This window comes from Hemitrygon akajei, chromosome 5 (assembly GCF_048418815.1).
Source record: "Hemitrygon akajei chromosome 5, sHemAka1.3, whole genome shotgun sequence".
Classification (NCBI taxonomy): domain Eukaryota; kingdom Metazoa; phylum Chordata; class Chondrichthyes; order Myliobatiformes; family Dasyatidae; genus Hemitrygon; species Hemitrygon akajei.
Genome location: NC_133128.1, coordinates 74,058,773 through 74,081,274, shown reverse-complemented (window position 1 = coordinate 74,081,274; position 22,502 = coordinate 74,058,773). Strand labels below are relative to the sequence as shown.

Genomic DNA, 22,502 nt, shown 5'->3' with positions numbered 1-22,502 from the left:
AGAACTTGTAATAGGCTGCAAAAGAAAATGTTCTACAACTTCCAACTCTATTTAAGTATACTGTATAGGAATCTCCATCTACTTAGTCAATGACTGCATGATATTACAAAGCAACCACTTGAAGAATTCACTCCAACACAAAATGAATGCTAAGCTTTCAAATGAGTTCATTTAGCAGGCATTCCATATCAACTGGTTTCAGAATGTAAAAGGATCTTATGATTTAAGCAAGTAGCCTGCAAAAAGATAAAATATTGTACGCGGAAATTAAAGATCTCTCCTGTATCTAGTCACATTTCAACACCAACATTTTAATCCATAAGTAACAAAGCTAAATTGATATCAAAATGTGTCATTTCACGGTTACCAGCTTTCAGTTCCATCCCCCAATATACGTGAAGACAAATGGTCAGACCCAGTGGTACCTTGTCTTTCTTGTCTTGTCTAGCATAGGGAAAACAAGGAATAACTGCGGTGACTCGAGATGATGATGCAAACTTGCAGGCATTTATCATTATCAATAGCTCCATTAAATTATCATTGATTTCCCCACAGCCACTTTGGATGATGTATACATCTTCACCTCGCACACTCTCCCCAATTTCCACACTGCAAAACAAAAGACATGCCATCATTGTTGAAATGTTCTGTAGAAAAAAAAACATTTAAAAAAAGAAACCAACCCACTGTTTAATTCCTAGCAGGAGCAGAGGTCATCTCACAGAGCATCAATACATTACAACATTCTTGGTCCTTCAGTCTAATCACTCACTGGTACAGAGCCTCCACTCAGGCTGCAAGCTGTGATGTCATGAACTAGGCCGGCAACTGTCCTCTTTTTTTCCCTTATCAGGAACCTAGTGCAAATCCCTGTCCTCTGGAGTAATAAATCACCTATCACTCAGTGTTGTTTGTGGGAACTAGTTCAGCTAAGTAGGGAGGCTGCTTGGTGCTGCGATGTCGCTTAAGTACCTTGAGCAGCACAAAGACTGCAAGCCCTTACTGGGGATTGATGGTGACCACTCCATGTGCTGACAGACCATAAGGATCCAACATCTCTCAGTTTTCCATCGGATGCAATAAAAGTCACTCAAAGGAAGTCAAGGGCAACTTCCGTCACACTTAACTAAAATATCAGGGCTGAGAAGCATTGTGCAGTCAAACAAAGAAGGGAAGACAGCAGATTTAGTCACATCCAACACAGGAGACCATAGAGTCAGGATGATCTACCAATACCATTGAGAACACTGGCCATTTGCCCAACAATGGCTTGTTTCTGCATAGCAGCAGGATTCAGCCTAGAGTCCCATACATTTGCACTGAGCAGGTACAGTACTTACCCTGGCTCTTCTAATACCACACCCCAATGACAGTCTCTCCACACCAAGCCACCGTGTAATCTGATGCTAGACTGCCAAGGGTTCCTTAACTCTGTTGCACTGCTAGGGAATTCACTCCAGATTCCCAGCACTGTCAGTAATGTATCTCTCCACAAAAGTTCAACTACTCCTTTTAGTGCTAATTCCTTTAGTATTCTTACACTTGGAACACATCCTTTGTGTACTAGTGTAAACACAAAGGCAATATCTTATTGAATGACAAATACAATTAAAATGCTACTCCACAGTCAGACCAATCATTTTGAACTTTCCTCTGCAGACTGCATATAGATAGGCTACCCACAGTTGAATAATGGTTTGTCAGACTGTCTTCTACCCCATGCTTTTTTATAAACATATAAAATATGCTGTGGACAGTTTGTAGTGCTGTATAAATCAGCACAGAAAATAACCATAGAACATTGTTAAGACTAACTAAAAGAGTAAATCACAACATCAAATTTAATTCCTACTAAATAAAGTACTTCAGTTTCAACACCTAGGAAGAACCTGAAACAGACCATTATTCCCGCTGTCTTTCAATAAGATTCAGAGTGATCTTTAATCTGTAATTTTCCAGTATCGGCCTACATCCCCACAGAGGCAATGACAAAGTTGGACTCATGCAAACTGCTTGGATGGCATAACTGAAATTTCTGTTCATATGAAGAGCATATGTGTGCAGTCTTCTTCGTGGATTGTCACCTTGTTGTGGTGGAGAAGCTTGTGTGGTCCTGAGATTCTGAGAGCGATGCCGCCTGGAGCTACACTCCTGGTAGGGTCACCCCATGGCGGTAAGGTCGAGGGTGAGGTCCCTGACAAAGAACAATCCAACCAAGACCTCAACGGTGGAACAGGCGGACAAAGTTACTTCGAACTCAACGGCTGTGAAGGCGGATGAAGGCTGCAACAAATCCATCAGCTCCAATCGTCGTGGTTTCCTTGCCATTGGAATCAGTTGGTTGATTTGTGAAGTATCATGTGCTTCTTGGAGTGCAACATCAAGTACGCGTTAAACAAATACATGCACAGGCGTTTTTGCTCTGTGGAAATGGAACGAAGACTATTATCATCGACCTCGAGGGATAGCCACGACGATATGTGTGCAGTGCAATATTACAGAACTTCAACAACTTTGGGAGAGGAACTCCAGAACAATTCATAACATTTTCAAGCATTTTATTAGAAAACTTAGAATATTACGGAATGAATATTACTGCTCCTCCGAATACTTTTGAGAATAATCACATTTTAACCACCATGAATAGTTTTGAAAGTATTGCACATTTCTACTCAAGGCATTGAGAGTTTTGTAATATGGCATTACACAGTTTAATAAGACTACACTACACTGGGAGTTAGATGGGTAGAGGCATTGGTATTGGTTCAGAGTAGAAACCCCTCTCACATGATAGAAAACAATTGAATTGAGAATGCACCTGGTAATCTGAGTTTGAGAAAGTAACATTTCACTTGTTCCAAGGGGCATTTATGTCATTTATATTTCTGACCATATTTCTCAAATCAGAAGGGACCAGACAGTTCTAGTACTAGTGCTCTGTAAAAACTGCAAATCAACCAACCCGGGGATAATTTTCACCATTATATTCTATGTAGAATCATTTTTTTTCTTTAACCCATAAATAATTGAAAAATATGCTCCCATCATTTACCTACTACTTATTTTCACAGGAGGTAGGTAATGTAATGCAACTGCTATCTTCCGTACTGGCTTAATGCAGTTACACTGAGCATTTAGTAGTATTACCATCTTTCTTATGATTGGTTCATATTCCATTTTATTAGGCAATTACATGAAACATTAATCATCGACTTCGATCATAATTAAAATCCAAAGTTATTTTAAATTTAGCTTCAACATTTCCCTCCAAATGAAATGATAGAGCGTAGAATGTTCAATTGAAACTGATAGTATTAAACTGGTACTAAAATATAATGAAATAAATAGCGTATGAAAGCTACAGGTAGTTAATTTAGAATTTTACGCTTGGAAATATAAAGGTTTTCTTCTTAAAAACACATTTAAAGCCTGAATTTTAGTAAATGAAATGAACTAATTTAGTAAATGAAGGTCATGACTGGCTTCAGAAGAAACCAAATCCACCCTATTTCCTCAGATGGAACTTTGCACTGAACCCTAATTCAACTGCTTTATCACAACATGCAAATTCAACCCCCCCCAAAAAAAGTTGCATCTAATCAACCACCTACTTGTGTTCAAGAATTTACTGATTCTAATCAAGCTTTTAACAAAATACACAAAATGCTGGTGGAACACAGCAGGCCAGGCAGCATCTATAAGGAGAAGCACTGTCGACGTTTCGGGCCGAGACCCTTCGTCAGGACTAACTGAAGGGAAAGATAGTAAGAGATTTGAAAGTAGGAGGGGGAGGGGGAAATGCGAAATGATAGAAGACAGGAGGGGGTGGGATGAAGCAAAGAGCTGGAAAGGTGATTGGTGAAAGTGATACAGAGCTGGAGAAGGGAAAGGATCATTGGACGGGAGGCCTCGGGAGAAAGAAAGGGGGAGGGGGGGAGCACCAGAGGGAGATGGAGAGCAGGCAGAGTGATGGACAGAGAGAGAGAAAAAAACAAACAACTAAATATGTCAGGGATGGGGTAAGAAGGGGAGGAGGGTCATTAACAGAAGTTAGAGAAGTCAATGTTCATGCCATCAGGTTGGAGGCTACCCAGCCGGTATATAAGGTGTTGTTCCTCCAACCTGAGTGTGGCTTCATCTTGATAGTAGAGGAGGCCATGGATAGACATATTAGAATGGTAATGGGACATGGAATTAAAATGTGTGGCCACTGGGAGATCCTGCTTTCTCTGGCAGACCGAGCGTAGGTGTTCAGCGAAACGGTCTCCCAGTCTGCGTCGGTCTCACCAATATATAAAAGACCACACTGGGAGCACCGGATGCAGTATACCACACCAGCTGACTCACAGGTGAAGTGTCGCCTCACCTGGAAGGACTGTCTGGGGCCCTAAATGGTGGTGAGTGAGGAAGTGTAAGGGCAGGTGTAGCACTTGTTCCGCTTACAAGGATAAGTGCCAGGAGGGAGATCGGTGGGAAGGGATGGGGGGGGGGGGGGGGGGGAGGAATGAGTGGACAAGGGAGTCGTGTAGGGAGCGATCCCTGCGGAAAGCAGAAAGGGGGATGGGAGGGAAAGATGTGCTTGGTAGTGGGATCCCGTTGGAGGTGGCGGAAGTTACGGAGAATTATACGTTGGACCTGGAGGCTGGTAGGTGAGGACAAGGGGAACCCTATCCCGAGTGGGTTGGCAGGCGGATGGGGTGAGGGCAGATGTGCGGGAATTGGGAGAGATGTGTTTGAGAGCAGAGTTGATGGTGGAAGAAGGGAAGCCCTTTGTTTAAAAAAGGAAGACATCTCCTTCGTTCTGGAATGAAAAGCTTCATCCTGAGAGCAGATGCAGCGGAGATGGAGGAATTGTGAGAAGAGGATAGCATTTTTGCAAGAGACAGGGTGGGAAGAGGAATAGTCCAGGTAGCTGTGAGAGTCTGTAGGCTTAAAGTATATATCAGTAGATAAGCCATCTCCAGAGATGGAGACAGAAAGATCAAGAAAGGGGAGGGAGGTGTCGGAAATGGACCAGGTAAATTTGAGAGCAGGGTGAAAGTTGGAGGCAAAATTAATGAAGTCAACGAGTTCAGCATGCGTGCAGGAGGCAGCGCCAACGCAGTTGTCGATGTAGCGAAGGAAAAGAGGGGGACAGACACCCGTACAGAATTGGAACATGGACTGTTCCACAAAGCCAACAAAAAGGCAGGCATAACTGGGACCCATGGCTACACCCTTGGTTTGGAGGAAGTGGGAGGAGCCAAAGGAGAAATTATTGAGAGTAAGAACTAATTCTGTTAGACAGAGGAGAGTGGTGGTAGAGGGGAATTGGTTAGGTCTGGAATCCAAACAGAAGTGAAGAGCTTTGAGACCATCCTGGTGGGGGATGGAGGTATATAGGGACTGGACATCCATGGTGAAAATAAGGCGGTGGGGGCCAGGGAACTTAAAATCATTGAAAAAATTCAAAGCGTGAGAAGTGTCAAGAACATAGTTGGGAAGAGATTGAACAGGGGGGATAAAACAGTGTCAAGGTATGCAGAAATGAGTTCGGTGGGGCAGGAGCAAGCTGAGACTATAGGTCTACCTGGACAGGCAGGCTTGTGGATCTCGGGTAGGAGGTAGAAACGGGAAGTGCGGGGTGCGGGAACTATGAGGCTGGTGGCAGTGGATGGGAGATTCCCAGAGCTGATAAGGTTGGTGATGGTATAGGAGACAATGGCCTGGTGCTCCTTAGTGGGGTCATGATCAAGGGGTAAATAAGAGGAGGTATTAGAGAGTTGTCGCTGTGCCTTGGCCAGGTAGAGGTCAGTACGCCAGACAAAAACAGCTCCCCCCTTATCAGCAGGTTTTATAGTGAGGTTGGGATTGGTGCGGAGGGAGCGGAGAGCAGAGCGTTCGGAAGGAGTGAGGTTGGAATTGGAACAGGGTGTGGTCAAGTCGAGACGGTTGATGACCTGTCGGCAATTAGCAATAAAGAGATCCAGAGCAGGCAGAAGACCAGAGCGGGGGTGTCCATGAAGAGGAGGAGGGTTGAAGACGGGAGAAGGGGTCATCGATGGGGGTAGGAGAGTTCTTGTTAAAGAAATAAGCTCAGAGACGGAGCCGGTAGAAGAAGAGTTCAGCATCATGGTGTACGCGGAACTTGCTGAGGTGTGGGTGAAGGCTCGGAGACAGAGCAGGCAGAAGAAGACTTCATTTAACAAAATGCGAAGTGTCAGCCCATTAGGAGCGCACAGAATTATGGTACCAACCTCACTATATTGCAAAATTAAGCAGGCAGCCAATTCTGGCTGAATTATTACCAATTCCCCACAGTATCAATCCCCCCACCGTGATCCATCTTTCCCATCAATAGCTGGGCAGCCTTAACTGCAATTGTTGGATCACATACAATGAAGCTTGGTGATTTAAAACTTTTAAAGCATAGGCATTCTAATCCAAACTGAATTTCTTAGCCATTATAATTACATTTTGGGACTGGAGGAGCTCTTAGTAACTCTGATGGTTAGGACAGAATTTGTCAGCATAACTTGATGTGCATGCAAATACAGGAAAAAACTATTGCTCAATCGATATAAAACAATGCCTGGCCATCCTGTTCAACAGAATAACAGCAAGCAAACAGTAATCATTGTAAGCCAAATATTATACTTCTGCTAAATAACCAAGAACTGAACTTTAACTGTGCAGTCATTCAAATACAGAGCTCATAGCAGGCTGCCTAGAACATCAATGAAACTACTTAAAATGTTTATTTTGCCAATATCAACAGTTGTGCCCCTTAACAAGGATTAGTTCCAGCCAGATTTAATGAATGGTACAAAATACCTTCATACCATTTGTATCTCAAATATAAAGCTCAGTGAAAAAGGACTCTTACACAAGACCAAGAATTTATTCCCCCAAATTATGAACATAGTAGATTTGAAGATTGAAGCTGACATGAACCATGACAGCCTTATAATGTATTTGGTGTCCTATTTCCTGCAGTTATACTGTGGCTGCTCTTCACAGAAACATTGCAATTATGGAATTTTTGAACATCCAGTTCTCAAGGCATTACCACATGATCCAGTACTGTATGCTGCACTGTAATGCAATGATGTACAAAGCCAGTGAGCTGTTTGTATTGAGCAGAGGGCAACATGTAAAATTTCCTCAGTGTTTCTATATTCCGCTAATACATTCAATAGCCACGAACAAAATGCAAATACATGAACAAGTTTATTCAATAAACTGCAAATCTGAAACCATTAGCAACCACTATGTCATACATATATCCATCAAATCTTCATACAGGAGTGGCACAGTAGCGTAGTGGTTAACACAATGCTGTCTGTACATTACCAGTGAGCCGGGTTCAATTCCCGTCGCTGCACGTAAGAAGTTTGTACATTTGTCCCCATGACTGAGGTTTCCTCCAGGTGCAACAGTTTCCTCCCATAGTCCACACATGCACTGATTGGTAGGGCAGTCGGTCATTGTAAAATGTCCTGTAATTAAGATAAATCTTGGGTTGCTGGGCAGCACAGCTCAAAGGACCAGAAGGACCTGTTCCATGCCATCTCACAATATGGAAAAAAGTTGAACCCCTTCATTCCAGCTTCCTCCCTTCCACACACCCTCCAGTTGACACTCATGACGTACTCCATGACCATGTTTCAGCCTCTGCAGCAGCATGCTGTCCACTTCCATCCTGGTCTCTCAACTACTTGCAAAATTCCACCTGTCTCAACACATTTCCGGAGATTGTTCTTGATTTTCATTTCTTCAAACCCTTGAAACCTACTCCCTATAAAATCACTTAATTTCCATCCCCCAGCTGCAAATCCATCGCTGAAGATTTCTCCCCCAAAATCCAGAGCAACCTCTTTTGCGATGAACATCCATTTGCATTGCGAACAGATGAGAGAGACAGACAGAGCTCTTGCATTCTAGCCAATGCCAAGTCTTCAATGAGCATTAAAATAGATCCAGCATGCTAAGTACCATTGTGCACAAAGCGATTGCTAAACTAATGGCAACAGTTCTTGTACTTTTGGGACATCCTTGTATTACGAAAGCCGTTACATTAATGCAATGGCAGACTTATAAACAACACAGTCAAACGCACAACTTCAAAGTACCACACACTTTCTTTTCTCTCTAGCCGATAACAGACCTCTGACTTTGTAGCTGAGTGATAAGCAGTTCAGCCAGCTTCACAACAGTGGTCAATCGAAACCTATCAAAATTTTTCAGCCAACTGTATTACTATTTGTGTTCCTGGTTACCATAAGAGATATGGAGATTCTGGAATGGGTTAAGTGTTTTAGGTTTTATCAGGATACTGCCTGGATTAGAGGGTATGAACTACAAGTTGAGAAACTTTGTTATATCTGCAGCAGAGGCTGAAGGGTGACCTGACAGAAGTTTCAGAATCAGGTTTCAATGTCACTGGCATACATTGTGAGATTTGTTGTTTTGCAGCGGGGGGAGGGGCTGGGGGTGGAATCCAAGCCAGGCTGAAACACAGAGGGGTGCGGCCTCCTCCACCCAGCATCTTGTTGGCGAATGTTTAGTCATAAACATGAGAATAAAAATTGATGATCTGAGGACAAGCCTGCTGTAGAGGCAGATGAGAAATCTGTCAACTGTTTGCTGCATCAAGATTTGGTTATCTGCAGATACGCCGAACACAGCAGTCAGACCAGAATGGTATACGCTTTTCAGAATGGACTGAACTGCAGGCTCGGGTAAGACTAAGGGAAGTGGCGTTATGTTTTATGGTCAATGCTCATTTGTGCTCAGATGTGGCAGTTATGTCCAACTTGTGCTCCCCCAACTTGGAACACCCATCAAATTTGCCTAGGGAGTTCTGTGATCCTGATCACATTTTGCTAAATCAGATTACTTGGCTGTCCTTCTACTGCATACAGGCAAAGCGGAAAAAACAAGTCTCCGGAGATTAGGATGACTAAGAAGTGGTTGCAGGAGGCAGAGGAACAATTACAGGATTGATTTGAGTCAGTGGACTGGGCTGTGTTGAAGCACTCATCTGGAGACCTAAATGAATAAAACAGGGTTTAGTGGGTTTTAAATTTAACAACTGTAAATGAGAGTGTCAACACCAAATCGTTCAGTCTTCCCCAATCAGAAGCCCTGGATAAACCATGACACCGAAAATCTGCTTAAGGGCCAGATCAGAGGCATTCAAGTCTAGAGACCAAGAATGCTACAAGAGGTGCAGGTATGATCTCTGAAAAGCCATCTCATGGGGGAGATTCCAGACCAAACGGCAGCTGTAGTCAAGTCTATTGTCATTTCGACCATAAACTGCTGGTACAGTACACAGCAAAAACAAAACATTTCTCCAGTACCCTGGTGCTACATGAAACAACACAAAACTACACTAGACTATGTGAGACAGCACCAGGCTACACTAGACTACGTAAAACATAAAAACTGCACTAGACTACAGACCTGCACAGGACTACATAAAGTGCACAAATCAGTGCAGGGCAGTACAATAATTAATAAACAAGACAATAGGCACAGTATAACCACCTACAAAGTTAAATTAAGAGACATGGGGGACAGCAAGGCCACTTCCAGATGAGCTAATGTCTTCTATGCTGGCTTTGACCATCAGAACAGGGAGGAACCATCGCCAACCATCACATCTCCTGATGATCCTTTGATATAACCATATAAAAATTACAGCACGGAAACAGGCCATCTCGGCACTTCTAGTCCATGCCGACGCTTACTCTCACCTAGTCCCACTGGCCCGCACTCAGCCCATAACCCTCCATTCCTTTCCTGTCCATATACCTAGCCAATTTTACTTTAAATGACAATACCGAACCTGCCTCTACCACTTCTATTGGAAGCTCGTTCCACACAGCTACCACTCTCTGAGTAAAGAAATTCCCCCTCGTGTTACCCTTAAACTTTTGCCCTCCAACTCTCAACTCATGTCCTCTTGTTTGAATCTCCCCTGCTCTCAATGGAAAAAGCCTATCCATGTCAACTCTATCTATCCCCCTCATAATTTTAAATACCTCTATCTAGTCCCCCCTCAACCTTCTACGCTCCAAAGAATAAAGACCTAACTTGTTCAACCTTTCCCTGTAACTTAGGTGCTGAAACCCAGGTAACATTCTAGTAAATCTTCTCTGTACTCACTATTTTGTTGACATCAAATCTCAGTATCTGAGCTGGTGTACGGGCAGCCTTCATGAGGGCGAATCCAAGGAAAGACAGGATGGGGTGTCTGGCCACATATTCAAATCTTGAGATGACCAACTGGCTGGTGTGTTCTCTGATATCTTTAACCTCTCACTTCGGCAGTCTGTGGTACCCACCTGCCTCAAGCAGGCTTCAATCAAATCAGTGTCCAAGAAGAGTGTGGTGAGCTGCCTCAATGACCATCACTCAGTTATACTTACAGCCACTGTGATGAAGTGATTTGAGAGGCTGGTGAAAAAACATCAGCTCCTGCCTGAGAGGCGACTTGAATCCGCTCCAATTTGCCTACTGGAGCAACTGGTCCAAAGCAAATGCCATCTCATTGGCTATTAACACAAGCCTGGCACATCAGGACAGCAAAGATGTATACATCAAGATGCTCTTTATCGATTACAGCTCAGCATTTAATACCATCACCCCCTCAAAACTAGTCAATCAGTTCCAAGTCCTTAGCCTCAATACCTCCTTGTGCAATTGGATCCTGGATTTCCTCATTTTTAGACCCCAGTTTAGTTTGACAACATCGTCTCCTCCATGAACTCCATCAGCACAGGTGCACTGTAAGGCAGTGTGCTTTGTCCCTTTCTCTACTCACTTTGACTGTGTGGTACGTACAGCTCCAACAGCATATTCAAATCTGCTGACGACACCACTGTCGTGGGCCGTTATCAAAGGTGGTGATCAATCAGCACGCAGGAGGGAGGTTGAAAATTTAGCTGAGTGGTGTCGTAACAACCTCTCACTCAATGTCAGACCAAGGAACTGATTGTAGGCTTCAGAAGAGGGAAACCAGAGGCCCATGAGCCAGTCCTCATTGGAGGATCCGAACTGGAGAGGGTCAGCAACTTTAAATTCCTGCATGTTACTATTTCAGAGGACCTGTCCTGGACCCAGCACGTAAATGCAATTGTGAAAAAAGTAACACGGCAACGCCTCTACTTCCTTAGGAGTCTACGGAGTTTTGGCATGACATCTAAAATGTAAAATCCTACAACGGAGAGTGGATTTGGCCCAGTACATCACGGGTAAAGCCCTCTGAACCACTGAACACATCTGCAGCAAACTGTCATAAGAAAGCAGCATCCGTCATCAGAGATCCTCACCACCCAGACATACTCTATGTACTGATAATAAAATCGACTGAACTTACAATAAACAAACTACAAATTACATTAAGAAATATATATTTAAAAATTAAACTAAATAAGTACTGCAAAAAGAGATCTGATGGTGGAGGGGAAGAAGCTGTTTCTGAAACATTGAATGTTTCCAGCTCCTGTAAAACCTTCTTGATGGTAGCAATGAGACAAGGTTGCGTCCTGGGTGATGGATACCACTTTTTTGAGGCATCACCTTTGAAGGTGCCCTTGGTGCTGGGGAGGTTTGTGCCCCCGGTGGAGCTGGCTGAGTTTACAATTTCTGCAGCTTTTTCTGATCCTGTGCAATGGTCCCTCCATACCAGACGGTCATGCAACCAGTTAGAGTACTCTCCACAGTACATCTGTAGAAATTTGCGAGAGTGTATAAGCTTACACAAGGCATAGATAGGGTAGATAATCAGAATCCCTCACTTCACCAACTTCTCCAACCCAGGTACAAGTGTTAAGTACTAGAAAATACGGTGAGATGAAATTTTGAAGGAGGCATGCAGAGACTTTTCTTTTTAAATACACAAAGGGGTGAATGCCTAGAATGAGCTGCCCGGGCTTGGGGCAAGCAGATATGATAATGGGGTTTAAGAAGCTGCTAGACAATCAAAAGAATTTTGCAGAGAGGGAGGGATATGAATTCATTAGAGGTAGAAGAGAATCAGTTCAATTTGGCATCATGCTCAGGGTAGACACTGTGGGCCAAAGAGTCCGTTCTCTGAAGAACAGTGGCAGGATCTGTGGAGAGGAGGGAGAACGCGAAAAAGGTCAGGGAAAGAGAGACAGAAGTGAGCCTAGAGTTGTGAGGAAAGAATGGGGTGGGGTGTGTGAGGTTGATAGGGAACAAGAGATAGTGAGGGAGTCGGAGAGTGAAAAACTAAGACTTGCAAGGAGGTGAATCAAAATTAAGTCAGATACAGAGAGCATGATGAGGAAGAAGATGAACGAAAGCATCTGTTACCATACATACCCAGATACTTGTTAATGATTCTACAAGTCATAAGTCTGCCATTGCTTCGGACAATTCTACCACTGGTCCAGGACTTCACCATCAAACCCACGTTAGTCGATAGGCCATAGCTAGGCCGTGTTAAATGAAATCACATTTATGCATCTTTCATTTCTCAATATGAAGCCTAGGGTCTGGAGTGTTTTGACACTAACTAGCCAGTAGCTAGTTGCCGGACAGTCTTTGTTGATTGTTTTAATGCATCGCTGTGATGAGAAGACCAATTCAAAACACATGTTGGCTAAACCTCCAAAAGGCAATCATAGTAAAGCTATCTTCATGGGGTAGGTTTTGCCTTCAAGTAAGAATATGTCTTAATGCCTCAGCAATTCTAGTGGGACAAGAGACCCATTGACTCACTAATGCAAAAACAGTATGCCACTCCCATTAGCAGAAACCCCCACCATCTACCAAACACAAAGCTATGGAAGAGGTCTGTACTGCGTTAAAATTGGCCAGCATTCCAGAGGGATGCAAACCAACCCTCCTGAGCAGCTTCAATACTAGGATAAGATGCAAAACTCGGGAAAATAGAATTGGCAATGGAGCCCTCTCCTCCTTCAGGTGTTTTGAAAACAACCAACACTATTTTAAAAGGAAACTTGGGGGGCGGGGGGGGGGGGTCGTGGGGGTTAAAATCACACAGTCATATCCTCCAAACCTGGCACTGGCAAACTTTAGACTGTGTCATAGACAAAGTGGAACTGCAAGATTCAGAATTACTATCACTGACATAAAAAATGAAACTTGTTACTTTGTGGCAACAGGACTAGTGAACGATAGGATTGTAATTCAATGACCAATGTCCAATTAACCAGAAGGTCAAAGCTGCCTTCAATTTGAAGGTCCATGCATCAAGGCATATTAAAGTAAGAATTACCCAACCTATAAAGCAGACAGTGGATGGAAAATGCTCCCGCAACTTTCTGATAATTTTGAAGTGTTGATTCGTTATCACTTTTGAGACTGTTAGGGGTTGTTTTGCAATTATATTTTGGATCGCACATTAATTAAAACGCAGGACAAGAGACTGCGGAACCAGTCTTCAGGGGAAAAAATCTTTACAATTTAACTTCATGTAATACGTTAAGGCTCTTGAAAGAGATCACTGGGTGTGGGATATTCAGATCTGTATTACAAACCAGTGAGGGAAAACAATTCATTTTTAATGGGTGTTCATTGAAAACTTCTGAATGAGATCAGTGAAGGCATTAAGTAGCCGTCTCCTGTATAAACACATAATTAAAGGCATATCCCTGCTACTTGAGCCAAGTTTTATAGCAGCTTTTCTACTTTAACAATCATATCAGTGCCATGATGGTAAAGCAGCTGTGGGAATATTTAAAAAAAAGCGAATTACTAGATGGATTGTCAACCACCAGTATGTACCCAGGTTCAGAATGTTCATGAAGCTAGTTAGTATTACACTGCTTGATGTGTTAAACAGGGAAAAATCTATCTATAAAAACTGTTAAGAACTAAAACTAAAAGAGTGGATAAAATAATAGAACACAGCAAACACAGGCATTTCTGTCCAATTGTATATTGAGGGAGCCATCCCTCCAAACTGTAATAGAGAGACAAGAGACTGCACTTGCTAGAATTTAGGGTAACAAAAAATCTTTTGGAAGAACTCAGCAACACGAGCAATGTCAGTGGCAGGAAGGAAATTGTATGTTGCTGTAACAAAAAGAGGCATACTTTGTGTGGCTGCAATTTCTGCCAAGAAACTACAGGAACAGCCACCAATATTGAATATTCAAAGAGGCTCTGCTAGTTGGGATATGTTACAATTGTAAATCTGCAAAGATAGTGGTCTATCTTCAAAATGTTAAAGTATGCACATAAAACCAATGATATTGTGGTTAATCATTTAAGGCTGTGTATAAAAAGTATAAGACATTGTGCTAAAAGATTCAGACTCATTTTATTATCATATGTACATCGAAACAGTGAAATATTGGAACATGATTCGAGATTCTCTCCAGAAGACAGGCTCTGTTCAGTAAAGCCTATTATATCTTAGTTAATTTCTGTGAACAGTCAACTCAGTTGCAACAGACACTGAAGATGACCTGCCTCAAAGAGTCAAGAACTGTTTCAAGTGGTTGAAGAGGTGCTTTCTGAATAAGTGTGGATTCAGTTCATCAAGAGCCAATATGGATTTGATCTTCACGGTACAAGTCCAAGGAAAATACAAGGAGCATAAAAAATACGTTGCCTCTTTTGACCTTAATTTTTTTTAATGTTAAAGATTACAGAAAATATTTTGCAAATTTAGCTACCGTTAAAAAAAATCTCCATTTTACATCTGCTACTTGGTAGTATACAAACCATGAAACCAGCTAGATGGGCCATAATGCCACTAATACCAGTTCAAGAAAAGCTGAATTATCATCCAGTTTTCTCAACCTTGTTCACTGCAACATTGAGTATCACTCTAACAGGCTCCCTGCTGGAGTGAAGCTAATTATCAAGATAAAGGAGGTCCAATGTAGAAGGTCACTTCAGCCAGCCAGGCATTTGGAATGCAAAGCTATTTGCAAATGTACACATTCACAAGCTGCAAAGCATCATTAACTCATTCAATGGAGCTGAGAAAAAAGCTTATGCTAAGCATCAGCAAAGTACTGGTATCTAACATTAAATGTCTACAATGAGACAAGGAAAATATGACCACTTTTCATTTTCCTGAGCCACCTCTTAGCAAGAGTGGATACAAAATTAGCCACCACAGCATTTTCAGTCTTTAACCATCAATATGAAGATTCAAATGCAGCATTGTTGGTATGTACTTGAGACATGGAACATTTACAATAAGCACAGAGCACTGGAAAGATACAACCAATACCAGCCCTACAAAATCATCCAAATTCATTGGCAGGATACACAAACCAACAGCAATCTCCTTATCAAGAGCACCGTCCAAAACTCAAATTACCAGTTCTGATTGACAGCCAAATCTACGCAAGAAATTGCAAAAACTTCAAAACATGGATTCAGCTGTCATGGCAGGAGGATGAAGGAAATACTTTCAAAATTTGTTGTCAAACCCTCCTTGAAAAAGCATAATAGTCTTATAAACTAGTGGGAAACCAGACCACTTGGCATGGCACCAAGAACCAAGAATCTTAGTCAGGATCACATGAAGCCAGATGAAAACTGCGGAAGGAATATACTTTCCCTAGTTCTCTACAATCAGCGACCCAGAGAGGAATACTCATGCTAAAATGTACTCGTCATCCATCTCAGAATTTGAATGGATGCTATGCTCTAACCTGAATCATCTTTAGGAAGTAGTCCTCTGGAAAGCAACTCATTTTAAACTAAAAAAAACACAAATGGAGGCAAGTTGGAGGAGAAAAATATTGACACCTTATTCTTACTGACTTTGAGGTCATAAAGCTAATGATGCTTAACATTTTCTTCATACTAACTTCTGCTTGCCAAAAGAAAAAAAATTCCATCCTTTAAAGTCACAAAATCTCAGATATCAGAACTGTCAAGTAATAGTAACAGGTACCTTCACCTTAACCAGTCAAAGCTAAATGTGCACCTATCTACTATCATCCTCAAAAATTTCAAAGTAAATTTAAATTCAAAGATTTGAATCTCCCTGCATTTATGCTGAAGTGACATGGGATGAGACAAAAACTGGACCAAATGGAATATTAGGTTGCAGCAGTAGGTTAAATTCTTGCTTTTGATTTATAGTGAAATGACTTCGAAAAAGGCTTACAATCCACAAGAATTCACAAATCACCAGCAACTTCATCAATGTGATATTAAACTGTAATTTACAACTCACAATTTTAAGGAATCATAAGCTTAAAACATACGCAGAGTTTACACCAAAAAGCCACAACTATTACTTGTTACAAGCTTGTACAAAAGCACCAAAAATAAATTACAAATCTTTCTGTAGTCTCAATCTATCCTTAGAGCAATGTGACAGAAATCCAGAGGCCAAATTAGTCTCATGAATTTCGGGTCCCTAGTAATTTTCTTGAACTCTCTCTGTTCAAATATTCATCTGCTCTGGAAAATTGCTATCTCATATTAAACACAATAATAATGCCAATCTGTTGTTTTAAATGTAATTAAAGTCTCGGTTACCAAACATGATTTGTTTCTAAAATTCTTAACCTTTGTACATCTTTACCATTAAAACTTCCGCCTGGATGCTGATAATTCAGTCAGTTTCGTATCAGGTCAACTAAAAAAAAATTACCCACTATTGTATCTAGTCCAAACATCCCCAGTTGTCCTCAGACAAAACTGAATTTCTATTCTTCACATAATGAAATTTACCACAGCTTCAAAAAAAAACTCACACAAAATCTCATGTTGATTTCGTCACACTGCATTTTGCCAACTGGCTGGGCAAACAATCAATTTAAATGTTTGAGTAAACAATGTCCCAAGGCTTTCCTTCTTAGACAACCTTCCCTTGGAGATCTTTGCTCCATTTTTGACCATAGCAAACAGATTTCAGAGTCCACGTCATACAACTTAGAAACAGGTCCTTTAACAAAAGGATATTCATGAGAACTAACAACTACCTAATTTATACCACTCCTGTTTACCAATACAGTCCCATCTTCTATAAATTAGCTTCTATGAGTGTATAAATCTATAAATTCTATAAAGATTCTATAAATCTTATATAAATGTTAATCTGGATACTTAAATGCTACAAAGTAGCTTACTCCATCACCCAATCAGGGAGGGTGATCCAAATTCCAGACAAGAGCAGTATGGTTGTACAGCAGTTTGGGTAACAATTTTCAGCACCAACAGCTGAGGCTCAATTCCCATTGCTGTTTCTCCCTGTAACTAAGAGGGTTCCCTCCAGGTACTCTGGTTTCCTCCCACATTCTAACGATGTACGGATAAGGAAGTTGAAAGCATGCTACGTTGGCACCCGACGCATGGTGACACTCACCAGCTGCTCCCGCCATATCCTGCGAAGGCTGTTGATGCAAACGGTGTATTTCACTGTGTGTTTCAATGCAAGCAAAACTAATCTTTAAAAATCTTTTTATTCCAACTACCTTCTAGGTAGAAAACTCCATCCTTGGATCCCTTTGAAAATTGGTACCCCTGCCTGCCCCTGTGCTGGGTTTCTGTAGATAAATACACACCTCATTTGCATAATTTAACCTCCTCTGTCCAAGGAAAACTAGCCAGCCTTCCCTATGTCTCCATCCGAGGCCCACAATAAAATGCATCTCCTAGTTGTCTCTGGTGACATACATGTATTTTGATCATAAATTTACTTTGAATATCCTGATAAAGCTTCTCAGCATCTTTTTCTGTATCTTCTCTATAGTGCAGTAACGAGAAATATGCATTACATACCATAACATACAAATATCCTGCACCCAGTTCTTCAATACACGTTATGGCCCTTCCATTCACTGGGTCCTGTCTTGTTAGTCCTCGCAAAGTTCATCGCGCACAATAATAAAGTTTACTTCCTATCTACCTTTGCTCTGCTTTTTCCATATGTAGCTGCATGTACAAGTCCCTCAAATCTACTTATGATTACACATTTAGCGTGAAAATTTTAAGATAACTCGCAAAAATAATTCAAATTAGTAATGATTTATGACACAACTGCACTTAGAAAGGCAGAGGATTCCGTCATTTCTACAATGGAAGCTGAAATTGCAGAGCATCAGTGTATCATACCCACATGGTGGTAAAATACAAGCCCAAGTCCATCACCGTAATGTTTAACTTATTCTAAAAGCGCAACGTGATGGCAAGTTCCCCCGACAGATACAACGCACACTTCCAACAATTATTTACTGGAAGCTTGCAGAGTAAACGTTTATTCCACAACAAAAGCTAACAGCCACATCCCTTATATTGCAGCTGAAACCGCCGGTAATCGAGCTGCCCACCAGCAGAAGGGATTCTCACCCCTGCCACAACAAAGCAAGGCACTGCCGAGTTTCACACAGGAAACTGCGAGCTTTCAGCCAGCACGTTAACAGCAGCCACATGGCAGGGGTGTCGTGCCTGGCCATTAAAGGGCGGCAGGGGATGTTGCATGCACCCAAAGCTCTTGAAGGAAATGCACAGTAGCTCCCGCTGTCCTATGCCCGGACCCGTGTCCCCCGCTGCCTCCTTCCCCTCCCCTCACCAAGTCTCCTGGTTGCTGAATTTTTTGGTCACTACTTTTCCCAGCTCCAGCCCGAGCCTGTCTGCCACCCGCTGCGACAGTTCCCGGTGCGAGCTGCCGCTGAACAGCACGATGTTCGGCATGGCGACAGACAACTGCGCTCCCGGCTCGCCGCTCACTCAGCTGCCGCGGCGAGGCGAGCCGCCGCCCAGTGAATGACACCGCACTCACCAGCCCGCTCGGCCAATCGGAAAGTAGGCTCGAACCTCCTGGCCATTAAGGTGAGGGGCTGCTCTCCTATCAATCAGGAGCAGGGCCCGTCCCCTTTCTTCCAGCGTGAATGAGACCCGCTGTCCTGCTCCGGAATCCCCACCTACGCTCCAGGTTGTCAACGGGGAGACCGTGCTCCACCCCTTCCCGCTTCCTCCTGTCGATGTCGCTGCCACTACAGAGTTGCGTGTTGTGTGGCGGTTCAGTTATCCTGGGTTTGGTGGTTTTGGAGTGATTGAGGGATGATATAAGAGGTCGAGGTGTTGCAGTAGTAATAAGGAAGAATCCTCAGAAACAATTTGTGTGGAGCTCGGAAACAAGAAAGGTGCAATCATGCTGTTTGGATTATACTATAGGCCCCCACTAGCCACCAGGGTAAGAGCAATACAGCACAGATACAGACCCTTCAACCTTACCAGTTCACAATTTATTTTAGTTATTTATTGCGATAAAGCATGGAACCAAGTTGTCCAGCAACCCCCCCCCCCCCCCCCCCGCCCCCGATTTAACCTTAGCCTAATCATGGGACAATTTAACCTATCAACCAGTATGTCTTTGGACTGTGGGAGGAAACTGGAGCTCATGGAGGAAACTTTGCGGTCATGGGAGCAGGTACAAATTCCTTACAGATAGTGACAGGAATGCCGATACAACTAGTCCCAATTTCCTGTGTTTGGCCCACATCCCTCTAAGCCCTGCCCCTCCATGTACCTGTCCAAGTGCTTCTTCCATGATGCGTGCAACTCATCTCCTGACTCCCCAAATCCTGTCCACCATCTACAAGGCTCAGGTCAGGAGTGTAATAGAATACTTGTCACTCGCCTGGATGAATGCAGCTCCAACACTCAAGAAGCTTGACAAGGCAGCCCACTTGATTGTTACCCTTCCACAAGCATCCAATCCCTCCACCATCGATGAACAGTTGCAGCAGTGTGTACTATCTACAAGATGCACTGCAACAACACACCAAAGTTTGTAAGGCAGCACCTTCCAGACCCATGACAACTACCATCTAGAAGGACAAGAACAGCAGATACACCACCACTTGGAAATCCCTTTTCAAGTCACTCACTGTCCTGACTTGGAAACATATCGCCATTCCTTCATTGTTGCTGGATCAAAATCATGGAATTCCCTCCCTAACAGCACTGTGGGTGTTCCTGCACCTCAGGGACTGCAGCGGTTCAAGATGGCAGCTCATCACCACCTTCTCAAGGGCAGCTAGGGATAGGCATTAAATGCTGGCTTAGCTGGCGATGCCCATATCCCATAAATGACTAAATAAAAGAAAAACCTATTAGACCTGCCTCAAACACCTTTTCTGGAATTTTGTTCCATATGCTCACCACCCTCTATATGAGAAAGTTCTTCCTCAGATCCCTTTTAAATCTTTCCCTTCACACCCTAAAGCTATGCCCCCTAACTTTGGTCTCCCCTGTGCCAGGAAAAAGACCATCCATCTTATCTACACCTCTCATAATTTGAAATATTTCTGTAAAGTTTCCTCCATTCTTCTAAAAGAACATCCCTAAAATATCTTTGAGGAAGTAAAATCATATTATTCTCAGATGTTCTGACTTAAGACCTAACCTGGCCAACTCTCCCTCTACCTCAGGCCATCCAGATTTAGCAACAACGTTGTAAATCTTTTCTTCACTGTTTCTAGTTTACCCACATCTTTCCTATGACAGGGAGACCAAAACTGGTACATATTACAGCAAGTCCAGCCTTAGCAACTACCTATAAAATATCCTACACTCCTATAGTCTGCACAACTCCTATACTCAATGCCCTGATAGATGAAGGCTAATGTGCTAAGCACCTATTTCACCATCCTGTCTGACTGTGATGCTGCTTTCAACAAAATATGAACTTGTACCCCTAAGTCCTTCTGTTCTGCAGATACGTAAACAAATTAGGGAAATGTGCAGAAACAAAAGGTTTGTCATAGTGAGGGACTTTAACTTCCTCAATATTGTTCCTCAACTTGCGTCATACAAGCAGTTTAGATAGGGCAGGATTTCTTCAGTGTATCCAAGAGAGGTTCTTGAAACAGTATGTGGAGAGTCCAACAAGAGGAGAGAACATACTGGACCTGGTTTTGGGCAATGAGCCAGGCCAGGTGATAGACCTGATACTAAGTGAATGTTTTGGGAATAGTGACCATAACTCATTATTTTTTAAGATAGTTATTTTAAAGGGCAAAATCAGATCTTGTGGGAAGGTGCTAAACTGGGGGAGAGCAAATTCCAACAAGATAAGCCAGGAGCATGGGGCATTGTTTGAGAGCAAATGGCGTTGGAAAAGTTCACACATGACATGTAGGAGTTGCTTAAAGAGCAGCCGATTAGAGTTCATGATTAGTATGTAACAGTAGGGAGACAATTTGATTCATGCTGGGAAAAATGGTTTAACTACATAATCACTCCCTACTTGCACATAGTTTTCATTTTGTTAGTTCTTTCTTTTCTGTAAGAGTATACTTCAGATAAGTACTATGTGGAGATTTGTGGCAAACATGAATATATGATATATACATACAGTATCTGAAATACATCTTATGGAAATGTTTGTATGATGCTGAATTTCAATAAAAAATAAATTACAAAAAAAACAGTAGGGAGTACGTTCCAGTAAAGACAGTAAGGCACCAGAATCCTGGATAATTCAAAGGTCCTACATAAGGTTTAGGAAAACAGGCCATAAAACGTCATTGATGAGATGGATCAAGAAACATCCTAAGACATGTTATACTCATTTTACAAAAAAGGAGGATGACTAAGGAGAAGGTGGGTTCACTCAGTGATGAAGACAGGGATTTGTGCTTAGGTTCAGAACAAGTGGCTGGGGTTCTAAGTGAATGCTTTGTTTCAGTATTCATGAAGGAGAAGGATATAGAAGATAGTGCAGGCAGAGTGGGGCATGCTAATCAGCTGGAATATTTTGAGATTAAGGCAGACCAGAATATTGAAAGAAGCAAGTAAGGAGATTTCTGGGGCTTTGACAAAGATGCTTGTGTCCTCACTAGCAACAGATGAGGCTTGAGAAGACTGGAGGGGAGGAAATATTGTTCCTTTGTTCAAGAAAGGAAATAAAGATAAATAAGGTAATGCCTCATATTAGTGGAAGCTATTGGACAGGATACTTAGGGAAAGATGCCGCAGCCTAGGATCCGTTCCCCCCCCCCCCCCCCCCCCCCCACCATGAAGTTAATTTCTGGCTTTTAGGCTGTTGAAGTTGAGGCTGTAGATTTCACTGTGTCGGAGCCGGCGACTGATGGGCGCGAGGATGTCTTAGTGGTTATGGACGTTTTCACTAAATCCACCCAAGCATTTCCGACTCGGGCTCAAAAGGCGGATACCACAGCAAGGGTGCTCTTGAGGGAACGGTTCATGAAGTACAGTGTTCCTGAGAGATTGCATTCTGACCAGGGCCATAGCTTCGAAAGTGAGGTCATAGCTGAGCTCTGCAAACTGTACAGGGTAAAGAAAAGCCGTACTACACCTCATCATCCTACTGGCAATGCGCAGTGCAAGCGTTTCAACAGGACGATGCATGATTTGTTGCGTACGTTGTGTGGTGAACTACATATACCTGTCTGGACACGCCCCTCTGCTGACTGCTCCTGTGGCTCCTCCCACAGTCCCCTGTATAAAGGCAATTGGAGGCACTGCTCCTCCCTCAGTCTCTCAGATGCTGTGCTCCATTTTGCTGCTAATAAAATTGATGC

At 42.7% G+C, this 22,502-nt stretch overlaps 1 protein-coding gene across 5 annotated transcripts in view; it reads right to left on the bottom strand.

Annotated features, from left to right (window-relative positions):
• The window catches only part of LOC140727876 (ribose-phosphate pyrophosphokinase 2-like), a 43,869-nt gene extending 24,948 nt beyond the window's left edge, over positions 1-18,921 (bottom strand). Inside the window, exons 1-2 of one of the 5 annotated variants that reach the window (XM_073045778.1) lie at positions 18,734-18,921; positions 426-609 (exon numbers count right to left, since the gene is read on the bottom strand). In XM_073045778.1, coding sequence (XP_072901879.1) covers positions 426-530 — 105 coding nt within the window. In that variant the 5' untranslated portion in view covers positions 531-609; positions 18,734-18,921. Of the gene's footprint in view, positions 1-425; positions 610-17,733; positions 17,757-18,523; positions 18,706-18,733 lie in introns of those variants that run through there. The other 4 variants (XM_073045776.1, XM_073045777.1, XM_073045780.1 and 1 more) reach the window with 4 other exon arrangements.
• Between the last annotated feature and the right edge of the window lie 3,581 nt (positions 18,922-22,502).